Genomic DNA, 13,903 nt, shown 5'->3' with positions numbered 1-13,903 from the left:
CTATCTTCAAAAATAAGTATTTTCAAAAGCTATTAGTTTATTTTTTGTTACATTGTTTAAGAATTTGGTTCCACAAGTGTCAACAGTGGCAATTACTTGTCAATTTTAGTGACCATCCACTGTGAAACTCATAACTGTGTTCTTAAAAGACAATACTTGCCAATGGAAACAGTCATTTTTTTTCCCTTTACTTTTTTTAACCATGAGAGCTTTATCTCTGCTTGTCAATATCTAAAGTAACCTTTAAATGGTTCTCTAGCTCCTGATCTAAATCATGTTGTAACCAATTCGACCTATTTAATAAGAATAGTATTCCCTAACTTGCAGTTACAGTACAGTATATCTATTTAACATTTTGGAAACACGCATTATAGCAGAATTACATATGCCAGAAATGTGAACCACGAGGCCTTAATAGTGACATTGTTAAATTTGTTGTTGGTTTAGAAGTTTGCAATATAGCTAATTTGGAACAGTGCAGGAAATCGAGTAAAGGAGGGACTGGTTTGGCAAATTAGCGTGTCGGGAAAATGGAAGCTAAGGGTCGGACTTGCTGGTTGGCAGAAGTATCTGGCAAAGCAGTCATTCCATCTGTGCTGGAGAAGAAAGGGAACCAATAATCTCGCTTGGTCCACTCCACTTGCATCACTTTCATCTGAACCCGGCCCTATCACAGACCTTCCATTTTTTGTTCTCTTTAACTCTTTTCCCATCTTCACACTCTTCTCTGTTGCATAAAACTTGTTTATTTTAAACATCTCCCAGTTCTAATGGGAGTTTATCGGTCTGAAATGTTAATACCAGTTTTCTTCTCATATGCTGCTAACTTGTTGAACATTTCCAGCAATTTTATTTTACTTTGAAATTCCAGCATCTGCAGCTTTCATTGTAAATTTCATCCAAATTTACATTTCCTCATACTTGCCGATTTATTATATTTAAACCCGTTCAGAAATGGCAATTATGTGGCCAGTGATCAATAAAGGAAGCATTGTATGCCCAGTTGTTTTAATGCCGCAGATGGACACAAAATGCGGGGGTAACTCTGCAGGTCAAATAGCATCTCTGCAGAAAATGGACTGGTGACATTTTGCGCTTGGATCTTTCTTCAGCTGGGGGGGGGGGGGGGGGGGGGACTGGAAGCAGAATTCAAAATGGGAAGGGGAGTTAAAATGGTTAGCAACCTGGGAGATCCAGTAGGCCTTGGCGAACCGAGTGCAAGTATTAAGTGATACGGTCGCTGCGTTTACTCTTGGTCTCACCAATGCACAGGACCCCACATTGGGAACACAAGATGCCTTAGATGAGGCTATTCTTCAATTTTAGGTTACTTAAACAAACACCTCCTTTCTCCCCCCCCCCATGGGCCAAATGGGTTAATTCTGCTCCTATAACTTACGAACTTGTGTATACCTCTTGGGCTCACATCCATCTGTAGTCAACAGTCAGCCCATCAGGGAACCTCTTGGCATGAGTTCATCTGGTGCCGGCCCCAATTTGTCCTGATTTATTTTCTCTTCAATTCCAGCTCCCCCCCCCACTCTCCCTAGCACAATCAGTCTGAAGAAAGGTCCCGACCTGAAATGTCACCTGTCCATTTTCTCATTTTCTGCAGAGATGCTGCCTGACCCTCTGTGTTACTCCAGCATTTTGTGTCCATCTTTGGCATCTAGAGATCCTTTTTATTATATTTTTAATGTAGCTATGCACTTTGCTCTGATGGTATAATCCAATTACTGAGTTTCCTATTGATATTTTATACTACAAAATATAATACACCCTTGTATAATACAATTTCCATATGTCAATTGCTATTTTCCTTTAAAATCTATATACTTCCTTGACTATTTTCAGTTTGCTCCTTACAAAGTTGGAAGCACAAAGACAAAAGCTCAGAAGGCACGTCAGCTCGGCCTTGAACCTGCAGCAAATTTATTGATTGACCGTCCAGGAGAACTTAATCTAAATCTTTATATAAAACCAAATGTGAAAGGTAAGTTTCCCCCTCAGATTCTTGATCATTATTTTGCTTTATTTTATCTTTTGTTTTGCGACCGGGAGAAAAAGATGTGAAAGATCACAGATGGCCTAATTGTCCAATAGTCTTTTCAATGTTATTTCTTCCTATCATTATTAAAACATGCAAATAAGTTGGATTTAACTTTGTAAAAACATATTGTGAAATCATTTTAATATGCCAGGTGACCTCGTAACATGTAGCATATCGAGAAAAATATGTACTGTTGGTGCAGTGATGATGAGGATAATTAGACTATGTGTAGAATTCAATTTTAAAGTCATCCACTCATTATTTTATTCCTTAATTTTTGTTCTTGTCAATGGCTAAATGGTTCGCTGGCACAGAGGTACAGTGAAATGTATATTTGCATACTGTTGAGTACAAATATTACTATACATAAGCACAACTTCGATACAATACAAGTGTGAAGAAATAGTACATTGGGACAGTATACAAGAGTCACCAGATTTTGCGACATTTTCAAGTGTTGTAACGATTATAATGTTCAAGTTGTAAGCACAGAGTTTCTGAACCTGGTTATGAGGCCCATTGTCCTGGCGGCATTGCAGGGTCGGCCAGGCCAAGTGTTGCCGTTGGTGTGCTCCACAGTGTGCTTCACCGCTCCGTGCAGCTGCAGGTCACGTCCGGTTCACACGCTCAGCATCTTGGTACGGCGCCTGATCCCGCTGAGCCCCAGGCTGCTGCAGGGCCTCCAACAACCCCCTCCGCCATGCAGCCCACTGCACTACCTCCCACAGCCGGTTTGCTTTGTTCTGACCGACTCCATCCTCTCTGGTTCTTGTGGTGAGCAGGGGCCGTGCTCGACCGCCAATTGGATTTGCCATTTATAAATTAGTTGGTGAAATCTTTGACTTCAGAATAGAAATTTGGAGACCACAAGCCTATTTTCATCGGTAGATCAACGATGGAGAGAGTCAGCGGCTTAAAATTCCTGGGCTTTAATATCTTGGATATCCTACCTTGAGCCCAGCACATACATAAATGTATCACAAAGAATGCACACTTGTACCACTACAATCTGTTTAAAGAAGTTGAAAGAGAATCAGCATGTCACCAAATGCTCTCAATGACCTTCTACAGATCACAATGGAAAGTATTTTGTCTGATTGCATTGTTACTTCCAAATAAGTCAGTTCTAAAGCAAAGGAACACAGGGGGTTGCAGAGAGTAGAGACTCAACCTGGTCCATCACAGACACAGCCTTCCCCACCATCGAAAGCATTTATGTGAGGTGTAGCCCAAAGAAGACGGCATCTGTCATGAAAGATCCCCACCATCCTAACCATGCGCTCTTCTTGCTGCTACCATTCAGCAAGAGCAATAGAAACCTGAAGCCCCATACCAGTACTGGGTTCAGGAGTTGCTATGTTCCTCCAATTTTCAGGCTATTGCACAACCTTAACACTGCCGCGGCAACAGATCACTGGGCCACATGGACTTATTTTCCAATTCTGTATTATAAAGTTTGTTTTATTTCAGTCTATTTTTCTCCACTGTTTTGTACAATTTATGTATAATTTATGATTTTTTTTTTGTGTATTGATTGTGCCTGTGATGCTGCTGCAAGATTTTCATTGTTGCTCTACTTCCCCATCTGTGCAAATTACAATAAACTCAACTTGACATGAGGTTGATAATAATCATTGTCAGGTGAGCCAGTTGGCACAGAAAAGCTGTGGCAGAAATCACATTGATTAGCAATGGGTTATAGGCATACATCCAAACCAGCTTTATAATTGGCTCATTGAAAATGGAATGTATGTGCTAAAACCCGTTCTTGATCAATTTAATATGTTTTTTCCTGAACAACATCTTTGTTTTTGGACAAACGAGGCAATCACTGCTGTGGTGTATGTTCTCTTTTCATACAATAAATTGAAGAAAGTTGCTCATTTATAATTGCTACGATAGACTTCAAATGATTAATTTATGTTTGGGTATCCATCCCAGCCAAGTATTTTAGTTTTTCTAAAACAAGTATTATAACTTGTATATTTTGAAAATATGGTATCATATTTGTTTGACCCTTTAATTCTCTTGGTGGGATTTAAAAATAATTTTGTTATAGAATTTCATTTAGAGATAAATTATTTAATCCCTTTTCTTTCTCCACATGAACAAATGTAAATATTTATAACTATTGGAATTTAAAAAATGTCAAATATATTTTGCTTTCAAACTGGCAATTAGCAGAGATAGAAACTTATGGGATGATTTGAAGCTGCGGAAAGTACTAAAGGAATGGATTAATTGGGACAGAGCATGGTGGATAGAAAGAAACAATACGATACATCTCCTTAACTTTGTATCTTTAACATATAAGAAATAAAAACATAAAAAATAGAAGTGAGTGAACAATTTAGCATCTCACGCCTGGTCTGCAATTAGTTGAATCAAAGTTCAATATGTGGCTCAAGGATTGTCATGGAAGAAATGTGTTTCAGTTAGTGGAACATTGGTGCCAGTACTGGGAAAAGAAGGAGCTGTTCTTTTTAGGGCAGGATTAGGCCAGTATCATAGCTAATTGAATACCTCAGTTAATAGATAAGGCTGCTACATAAATAGTTGATGTTTCTGGGGAGGGGGGCTCAGATGAGGGGAAATGTATAAAGTTAGAGAAAAGACAGGGCAATGGTGCAGGATAATGATAATCAAATTATTTCAGTGGGTGACAGATGGCACAGATATAAATAGAAAAGAAGGGATAGCCCTGATAATGAAGGACGAGATAAAGGCATACACGAGATATCAAATACTAGAATAAGTTTAGGTGTAACTAAGATACAGCAAGAAGAAGAAAGCATTGCTAGGAATTGTCTTTAAACCCACAACAATAGTGATAATCTAACTAGGGTTTATACTATCGTCATGGGAGACATTAACCTGCAAGTAGATTGCAAAACAAATCAGCAGTCATAATGTGGAGGATGAATTTGCAGAATGTTTAAGATACATTTTCTTCATTGGCATGTTGAGGAATAAGGAATTGTTTTTTTAGATCTAGTATTATGCATAAAGAAATTGAAATCTAGAAGCTATGAGCCTTTTTCGGACAATATTGAGCGTTGTAAAAGATTGCAAGTAATTTAATCTGAAACCAGAGTCTTAAATTTAAACAGACTATAAACGCATGAGTACGAATTAGCTACGGTAGATAAGAATGTTTATATTTTTTTAAATAGTGTGTAGGAAGGAACTGCAGATGCCGGTTTATACTGATACACACAAAATGCTGGAGTGACTCAGCGGGTCAGGCAGCATCTTTGGAGTATAAGAATAGGTGATGTTTCGGGTTTAAACCCTTCTTCAGACCCCTCTTTTTTTCCGGAGAGGCTGTCTGACCCCCTGAGCTACTCCAGAATTTTTTATCTACCTTAATTAGCAGTAGGGATAGGCCATTCAATTCCTTATGTCAGAAAATTATGTGGGGTTATTGCGGAATAATGATATTGATGTATAATTTAAAATCGTATTACATTTTTATCTGTAGTTGCTCTTGTAGTACCTTAGGGGGCATTCTGTGACAACAAATGCAGTTTGTGCTCAGAATAAAGGTAGACCGTTATCAGTATGCATTGACACTATGTTATTATATTTTAGGAGGAAGATAAAGGAAAATAGCAGCATAAGATTTGTTTTTCTGACACAGTACCCTCCATAATGTTTGGGACAAAGACCCATCATTTATTTATTTTCCTCTGTACTCCACAATTTGAGATTTGTAATAGGAAAAAAAATCACCTGTGGTTAAAGTGCACATTGTCAGATTTTAATAAAGGCCATTTTTATACATTTTGGTTTCACCATGTAGAAATTACAGCAGTGTTTATACATAGTCCCCCCCCCCATTTCAGGGCACAATAATGTTTGGGACACAGCAATGTCATGTAAATGAAAGTAGTCATGTTTAGTATTTTGTTGCATATCCTTTGCATGCAATGACTGCTTGAAGTCTGCGATTTATGGACATCACCAGTTGCTGGGTGTCTTTTCTAGTGATGCTTACCAGGCCTGTATTGCAGCCATCTTTAGCTTATGCTTGTTTTGGGGGCTAGTCCCCTTCAGTTTTTTCTTAAGCATATAAAAGGCATGCTCAATTGGGTTCAGATCGGGTAATTGACTTGGCCACTAAAGAATTGACCAGTTTTTAGCTTTGAAAAACTAAGGTTTGGTGCTTTAGCAGTATGTTTGGGATCAATGTCTTGCTGTAGAATGAACCGCTGGCCAATGAGTTTTGAGGCATTTGTTTGAATTTGAGCAGATAGGATGTGTCTATACACTTCAGAATTCATCATGCTACTACCATCAGCAGTTATATCATCAATGAAGATAAGTGAGCCAGTACCTTCAGCAGCCATACATGCCCAGGCCATATAACACCCCACCACCGTGTTTCACAGATGAGGTGGTATGCTTTGGATCTTGGGCAGTTTCTTCTCTCCTCCATACTTTGCTCTTGCCATCACTCTGATACAAGTTAGTCTTCGTCTCATCTGTCAACATTTCTGTTCATGAAATCTTCTGGGGACGGTGGTCATTGACAAATCCACACCTGACTCCTGAGGAGTGTTTCTGATCTGTCTGACAAGTGGTTGGGGATTTTTCTTTATCATAGAGAGAATTCTTCTGTCATCAGCTGTGGGGGTCTTCCTTTGCCTGCTAGTCCCTTTGCGATTAGTAAGCTCACCAGTGTTCTCTTTCTTCTTAATGATGTTCCAAACCGTTGATTTTGGTAAGCCTAAGGTTTGGCTGATGTCTCTGACAGTTTTATTCTTGTTTCTCAGTCTCATAATTCTTTGATTTTAAATGGCACTACTTTGGTCCTCATGGTGATAAACCGCACTAAAAGTTTCCAAAGGTGATGGAAAGACTGGAGGACTGACTAGGTGCTGAGAGCTCTCTTATACCTGCATTAAGGAGGCAATTAAACACACCTGAGCAATTACAAACCCATGTGAAGCCATGTGTCCCAAACATTATGGTGCCCTTAAATGTGGGGACAATGTATAACCACTGCTGTAATTTCTACATTGTGAAACCAAAATGTCAAAAATGGCCTTTATTAAAATCTGACAATGTGCACTTTAACCACATGAGATTTTTTCTATTACAAATCTCAAATTGTTGAGTGCGGAGGCAAATAAATAAATGATGAGTCTTTGTCCCAAACATTATGTAGTGCACTGCATACTAGAACATAAACAGCAATCAAAGTTTCGATCTTTTTATTTATGGTTAGTGTTATTTTGGCAAAGCCTCAGGGATACTGTTTAGAGCAAATAAAGGTTTCTGTAATCAGAACTGATGTTAGCTATAGGAAGCCAAATATACGGGTTAAATTTGAGAAATTATGTCTGTTGTGATAATATATCAAGAAGTTGCAAAATTTCCATGAACAAGTCCAATGACATCAGTGTTTCAAACAATTTTCACTTTAATTTTATTAAACATTAATGGCATTGGACGTACAGATAAATACAAAATGCACTCTTCCCTGTGTTACTGATACAGACAATATCCAAATTTACAGCACAGAAAGTGGGGTTGGCTTGTTGATTTTATCACAAAAAAAAATCCTTTGAAGCGGCTTTCTGTTTATTGCTAGCTTACACCAAATTTATCTGAAATACATTCAAATAATAGATAATGCTCAACTACTTTTTTCAATAATGACGTGCTGTTTCTTTTCAGTTTTTCAACAATATGAAAGATGCTTCTTACCTCAATCCAAAATAACTCGTCCTGCATATTGCTATTTTAATCCTAAATTTGAGACTTGCTCCTTCCACCCAGAAGAAACCTCCTCTCTACATTGAGCATGCCATGCCCTGTCACATTTTGTCTGCTTAAATATAATTTCTCATTCATTCTCCTAACCTCCATTAAATACTGGCCTCACTGACTAACCTTCTGTCATACAATTGTCCTGTCCTCTCAGGAAGGAGTCTGATTTACCAGACTAATCATTTTCCCATTCCTTCTATGGCAAACAGATCCTAATATGCACTTTCCTCCTGGAGTGTCTCACCAAGGTCTGTCTCATTGCAGTGAGACATCTTTGTTCCTGTACTCAATCTCTTGCAATGAACAATCAGAAACATCTACTTTCATAGCTGCTTGCTGCAACACCTTGTTTTTTTTGTCGGTGACTCTTGTGCAAGGGCATCCTGATCCCTTTTATATGTCAACATTTCCCAATCTATTGCCATTTAAATAATACTGCCTCTTTCCTATTGAAGCTATTGATCTTGCACTGTCCACCTTTTACTTCCATTCACTCAACGTATCTAAATTGCCTTGAATCCTCTGAGTATTCCTTGACTCGATCTAATTCATTTTCTTATCTGAGGCAACCTTAGAAATATTACTAATGGATTAGTCAATTAATATTAACCGTTTACCTCGGTATTTGGGAATTGTGACTTGAATAAGGTGCTCGAGAGCAAGAAGTGTAATTTGGTGAAGAGGAGTGAAGTAATAAAAATGAAATGCAACAGGTTGCTAACAATGTTTGCTTCAACATTTCCAGGCCTTTCAAATATGACTGAAATAGCAACAGGGATACAGCACATTTTAGCAGATATGATGTCAAAAGACAGGGACACATTGGACCATATTCGAAAATTGTAAGTAAGTCGGATGAAGTGTAAATGGAAAGCTCAGAATAAATGATCAATTTTGGGGATCCTAATTAAACATTGGTCAGTGCTTATTATTACGGCATGTTAATCGGACTGTCTTTCCTTTGCATATTACTATGTTATTATTTTGAATGCGTTTGAAGTGCTTTATTAAGAAGCTATTGTAATTGGTCTGTGAAATGTAAAAATATGGAAGTTTTTTTCTTTTGTTCAGTTCCTGACTATGACAGCAAGTAATCTACCTCCATATTTCTGGTGATGCTGATCATAGAATCTGAGCCTTCCATCTACTATTTCAGTTTTATTTGCATTAGTGTTTATTTTACCACGTGTTCATTTTATTCTGTTTGGAGGAAAAAGCCTTTACTGGACCAAAAGTGACAACAATTGCATAAGCTGATACAACATTCAGCATATTTTTCAACTCCAAGCCCAAAGGGTGCTGGCTCTGTTCAAGGGGAAAAAGTCTATTCTGATAAAAGTAGACATTGTATGAGAACAATTAAAATGTACTTGAACTGACACACACTCTTTCCATCGAATGTCAAGAGGGGAGCTATGCTTGACCTACACAATTTTTCACAGTGCATTGTGCTTTTAGCTTTAAAACTCCAGTTGCAAACCCTGCACACGTTTATTTATCTGTCTTGTCCCCGTTGCGTAACAGCTGTTTTACTATTTTATGCCTTTTAGTACCCTGGCAATGACAGAACAAGTTTAATTCGGGTAAATGTGAGGTAATATTTTTTGGGAGTACTAATGAGGCTAGGGCATACACCAGGAATGGTGGGGTCCTATGGAGTATTGGAACAGAGATAGCTTTCAAGCTCAAATATCTTTGAATGTGGAAACACAGGGTTGTTAACATAGTTAAGAAGGCATATAGGTTACTGGCCTTCATTAGTTGGGGCATTTAATTCAAGAGCAGAGAGGTCATGCTTGAACTTTATAAAACATTGGACAAACCTTAGCTGGAATACTGCGTGCAGTTCTGGTCACCTCAGTGTAGGAAATATGTGATAGTGGTGATGTAGAGGAGATTTAACAGGATGTAGGTCTGGGATTAAACATTTCAGTTCTGAGGAGGGAATGGAAAGGATAGGTCTGTTTTCCCTGGATTAGAGGATGTTCAGAGAAGACATGATTGAAGACTATGAGCAGTCTAGATTGGAAAGACGCAAACAACTCCCCCTGTACATGAAGTGGATTAAACTAGAAGACATGCATTCAGAGTAAAGTATACGAGATTTAGAAGAGAAATGAAAAGGACCTTTTCACCTAGAGAATGGCGAATGGCTGGAATACACGGCCTGGAGGAATGCTAGAAGCTGAATTAAAAAGTGTCTATGCAAGCACTTGAATTGCCAAGGTAGATGTGACATAGTGGGCTGAATGACCTGCTTCGATATTGCATGATTCTACCCGATAAAATATGAGGACTTCAAGAAACCACTTCTTGACAAAGTACTATTAATTTTCCATATTCAGCAGGGCAATATCTGGCCTTGTCTTTTTAAAGCTTCTCTACCTTTCTGCCAGCGTTCTGCTCAAGTTTATTCATTTCTAATTGCACCACATAAATGTACTTCAAGCAGCTGTCAATCATCTCTTGCACTGCAGACAGATTTGTAGCCGGTGTATCTTTTAGCTCGGTTTCAAGAATAAATAAAATTAGTTTAATTCACTTGCAAATACAGTGCCCTCAATAATATTTGGGACAAAGACCCATCGTTTATTTATTGCCTCTGTACTCCATAATTTGAGATTTATAATAGAAAAGAAATCACTTGGTTAAAGTACACATTGTCAGATTTTATTAAAAGCCATTTTTATACATTTTGGTTTCACCATGTAGAAATTACAGCAATGTTTATACATAGCCCATCCATTTCAGGGCATCATAATGTTTGGGACACATGGCTTCACAGGTCTATGTAATTGCTCAGGTGTGTTTAATTGCCTCCTTAATGTAGGTATAAGAGAGCTCTCAGCACCTAGTCTTTCCTCCAGTCTTTAACCATATAACAAACCATATAACAATTACAGCACGGAAACAGGCCATCTCGGCCCTACAAGTCTGTGCCGAACAATTATTTTCCCTTAGTCCCACCTGCCTGCACTCATACCATAACCCTCCATTCCCTTCTCATCCATATGCCTATCCAATTTATTTTTAAATGATACCAACGAATCTGCCTCCACCACTTCCACTGGAAGCTCATTCCACACCGCTACCACTCTCTGAATAAAGAAGTTCCCCCTCATGTTACCCCTAAACTTCTGTCCTTTAATTCTGAAGTCATGTCCTCTTGCTTGAATCTTCCCTATTCTCAAAGGGAAAAGCTGATCCACATCAACTCTGTCTATCCCTCTCATCATTTTAAAGACCTCTATCAAGTCCCCCCCCCCTTAACCTTCTGCGCTCCAGAGAATAAAGACCTAACATTCAACCTTTCTCTGTAACTTAGTTGTTGAAATCCTGGCAACATTCTAGTAAATCTCCTCTGTACTCTCTCTATTTTGTTGACATCCTTCCTATAATTGGGCGACCAAAATTGTACACCATACTCCAGATTTGGTCTCACCAATGCCTTGTACAATTTTAACATTACATCCCAACTTCTATACTCAAAAAGGTGTTTCCATCACCTTTGGAAACTTGTATTGCTGTTTATCATCTTGAGGACCAAAGTTGTGCCAATGAAAGTCAAGTAAGCCATTGTGAAACTGAGAAACAAGAATAAAACTGTTAGAGACATCTGCCAAACCTTAGGCTTACCAAAATCAGTTGTTTGGAAAATCATTAAGAAGAAAGAGAGCACTGGTGAGCTTACTAATCGCAAAGGGACTGGCAAGCCAAGGAAGACCTCCACAGCTGCCTTAAAACTCATTGGCCGGCGGTTCATTCTACAGCAAGACAATAATCCCAAATGTACTGCTAAAGCAACAAAGTAGTTTTTCAAAGCTAAAAAATGGTCAGTTCTTGAGAGGCCAAGTCAATCACCCGATCTGAACCCAATTGAGCATGCCTTTTATATGCTGAAGAGAAAACTGCAGGGGACTAGCCCCTAAAACAAGCAGAAGCTAAAGATGGCTGCAATACAGGCCTGGCAGAACATCACCAGAGAAGACACCAACCAATGGTGATGTCCATGAATCACAGACTTCAAGCAGTCATTGCATGCAAAGGATATGCAACAATATACTAAACATGACTACTTTCATTTACTGACATTGCTGTGTCCCAAACATTGTGGTGCCCTGAAATGGGGGTGGATTATGTATAAACATTGCTGTAATTTCTACATGGTGAAACTAAAATGTATAGAAATCGCCTTTTTTTAAATCTGACAACGTGCCCTTTAACCACAAGTTTTTTTTTTTGTTGTTTTTTTTCCTTCCTGTTTTTTTTCTTTCTCTTTTACAAATCTCAAATTGTGGAGTACAGAAACATTATGGAGTGCACTATAATTAATGATTTAGACTTCTTCAACATAATGGTTTATATGTATGTTAGTTTTCTGTATGTAAATATATCTTGACTGAGTGTGAATATGTATCTGAACCACCTGATCTTTCATTCTAATTTAGTTTAGAGATGCAGCATAGAAACAGGCCCTTCAGCTCACTGGGTCCACACCGACCTGCGATCCCCGCACATTAACACTATCCTCCACACACTAGGGACAATTTACACATACACCAAGCCAATTAACTGGCATACCTGTATGTCTTTGGAGTGGGGAGGAAACCAAAGATGTCGGAGAAAACCCACGCAGTCACGGGATGAACGTGCAAACTCCATACAGTCAGCACCCGTAGTCAGGATTGAACCCGGGTCTCTGGTGCTGCAAATGCTGTAAGGCAGCAACTCTACCGCCGCGCCACTCAAAACTTGAGAAGTTTTTTTTTTGAGATGGGGTTAGTGAAATCAAGGGATATGGGGAGAAGGCAGGCACCGGTTATTGACTGTGGACGATCAGCCATGATCACAATGAATGGTGGTGCTGGCTTGAAGGGCCGAATGGCCTCCTCCTGCATCTATTTTCTATGTTTCTATGAGCTTTGATTTAAAGAGATTTTGCATGTATCAACTTTCTTAAATATACAAGTGAATGCAAATTCAATAATACAAATTGATATTGATATCTTTAAATGTGTTTTATAGGTGTGAACCAAATACTGTTTTTATTCAGTCAACTTTGACAAAAGCAACTGCAAAGGAGAAAGATGGAAACAAAAAAGATACTGAGAAATTTCGCCTGTACCATGACTTCAGTAGTAGTATTGGAAATATACATCATCACCAGGTAAGGAATAGTCATCACAGTTTTATAAAGCAATTAATTTTTTTGAATAACAGAAATTTTACTGCAGCAGAGTATCTTAAATACATAGTAAGGTTACAAGTATTTAACTTTATACTGTCTCTCAGTTGCTGCTGCTGCTCAACTGTTATCACATAGCTGGATGTATAAGAGACAACTGTTCATGCATGCAAACAATGACACATTTTCTATTGGGTGGCAATACAGGAGTAGCTCATCAAAAATAAAGGGCGATTATTTTACAGTACCAAACTAAGGTATTTAGGTCACTATAACTGCTGTCTGTGTAGTATTTGTTGCGGGGGTAACCCTTTCTTTGATATTTGGTATCAAACATTCTGAAACTTCTTTATTTCTCAAGTTTAGTAAAGGGTACAACATTTAGTGTAAGATAGTCTGAACAAAGATAGGTCTAAGATTTCCAAGGAGGTAGATGGGAAGTCAACACAGTGATTTTTACATGGAAACTTATCGCAGTAAACTGCACTGAGGTGTAATATGACGAAGGTTAGATGTTGAAGTTTGAATCTGAGCTGGAGGCGCAAGTGGGTAAGATGTGCAGGCACGGAAACATGGATGTGCGCAATAAAATGGAAGATGGACAAGAATCCTGAGACTTGGTTACAGATAAGTTGTAAAGCAGGGAGATGTCCCTGTGATCGGGTGGGTTAGAGATCAAAGGGATTCACCAGGCTTGTTGTGCAGTAGGCGTTATAGGCAAGTAAAATGACGCAGGATGTTTGTAAAGACCAAATTATTAGATTAGTTGATGCTTATTGGGGATGGTAGGTTGGCTAAGAGAGCACTGGAATAGTTGATAAGGGCATAGATGGGGTTTCAGCACCAAGTCTTCCTTTTAATGTTCAAGAATTGCTGCTTGTCTCTCAAACTGC

General features: G+C 38.6%; 1 protein-coding gene across 2 annotated transcripts in view; it reads left to right on the top strand.

Moving 5' to 3' along the window:
• srbd1 (S1 RNA binding domain 1) overlaps nt 1–13,903 on the top strand; it is a 217,844-nt gene that overhangs the window by 15,431 nt on the left and 188,510 nt on the right. For both annotated transcript variants that reach the window (XM_055639640.1, XM_055639641.1), the window contains exons 8-10: nt 1,855–1,993; nt 8,571–8,667; nt 12,851–12,992. In XM_055639640.1, the coding sequence (XP_055495615.1) occupies nt 1,855–1,993; nt 8,571–8,667; nt 12,851–12,992 (378 nt within the window). The remainder of the gene's footprint in view (nt 1–1,854; nt 1,994–8,570; nt 8,668–12,850; nt 12,993–13,903) is intronic.

Source organism: Leucoraja erinacea, chromosome 8 (genome assembly GCF_028641065.1).
Source record: "Leucoraja erinacea ecotype New England chromosome 8, Leri_hhj_1, whole genome shotgun sequence".
In the NCBI taxonomy this organism is placed as follows: Eukaryota; Metazoa; Chordata; class Chondrichthyes; order Rajiformes; family Rajidae; genus Leucoraja; species Leucoraja erinaceus.
The sequence above is the reverse complement of the archived record's forward strand: the minus strand, read 5'-3'. Positions and strand labels throughout refer to the sequence as shown.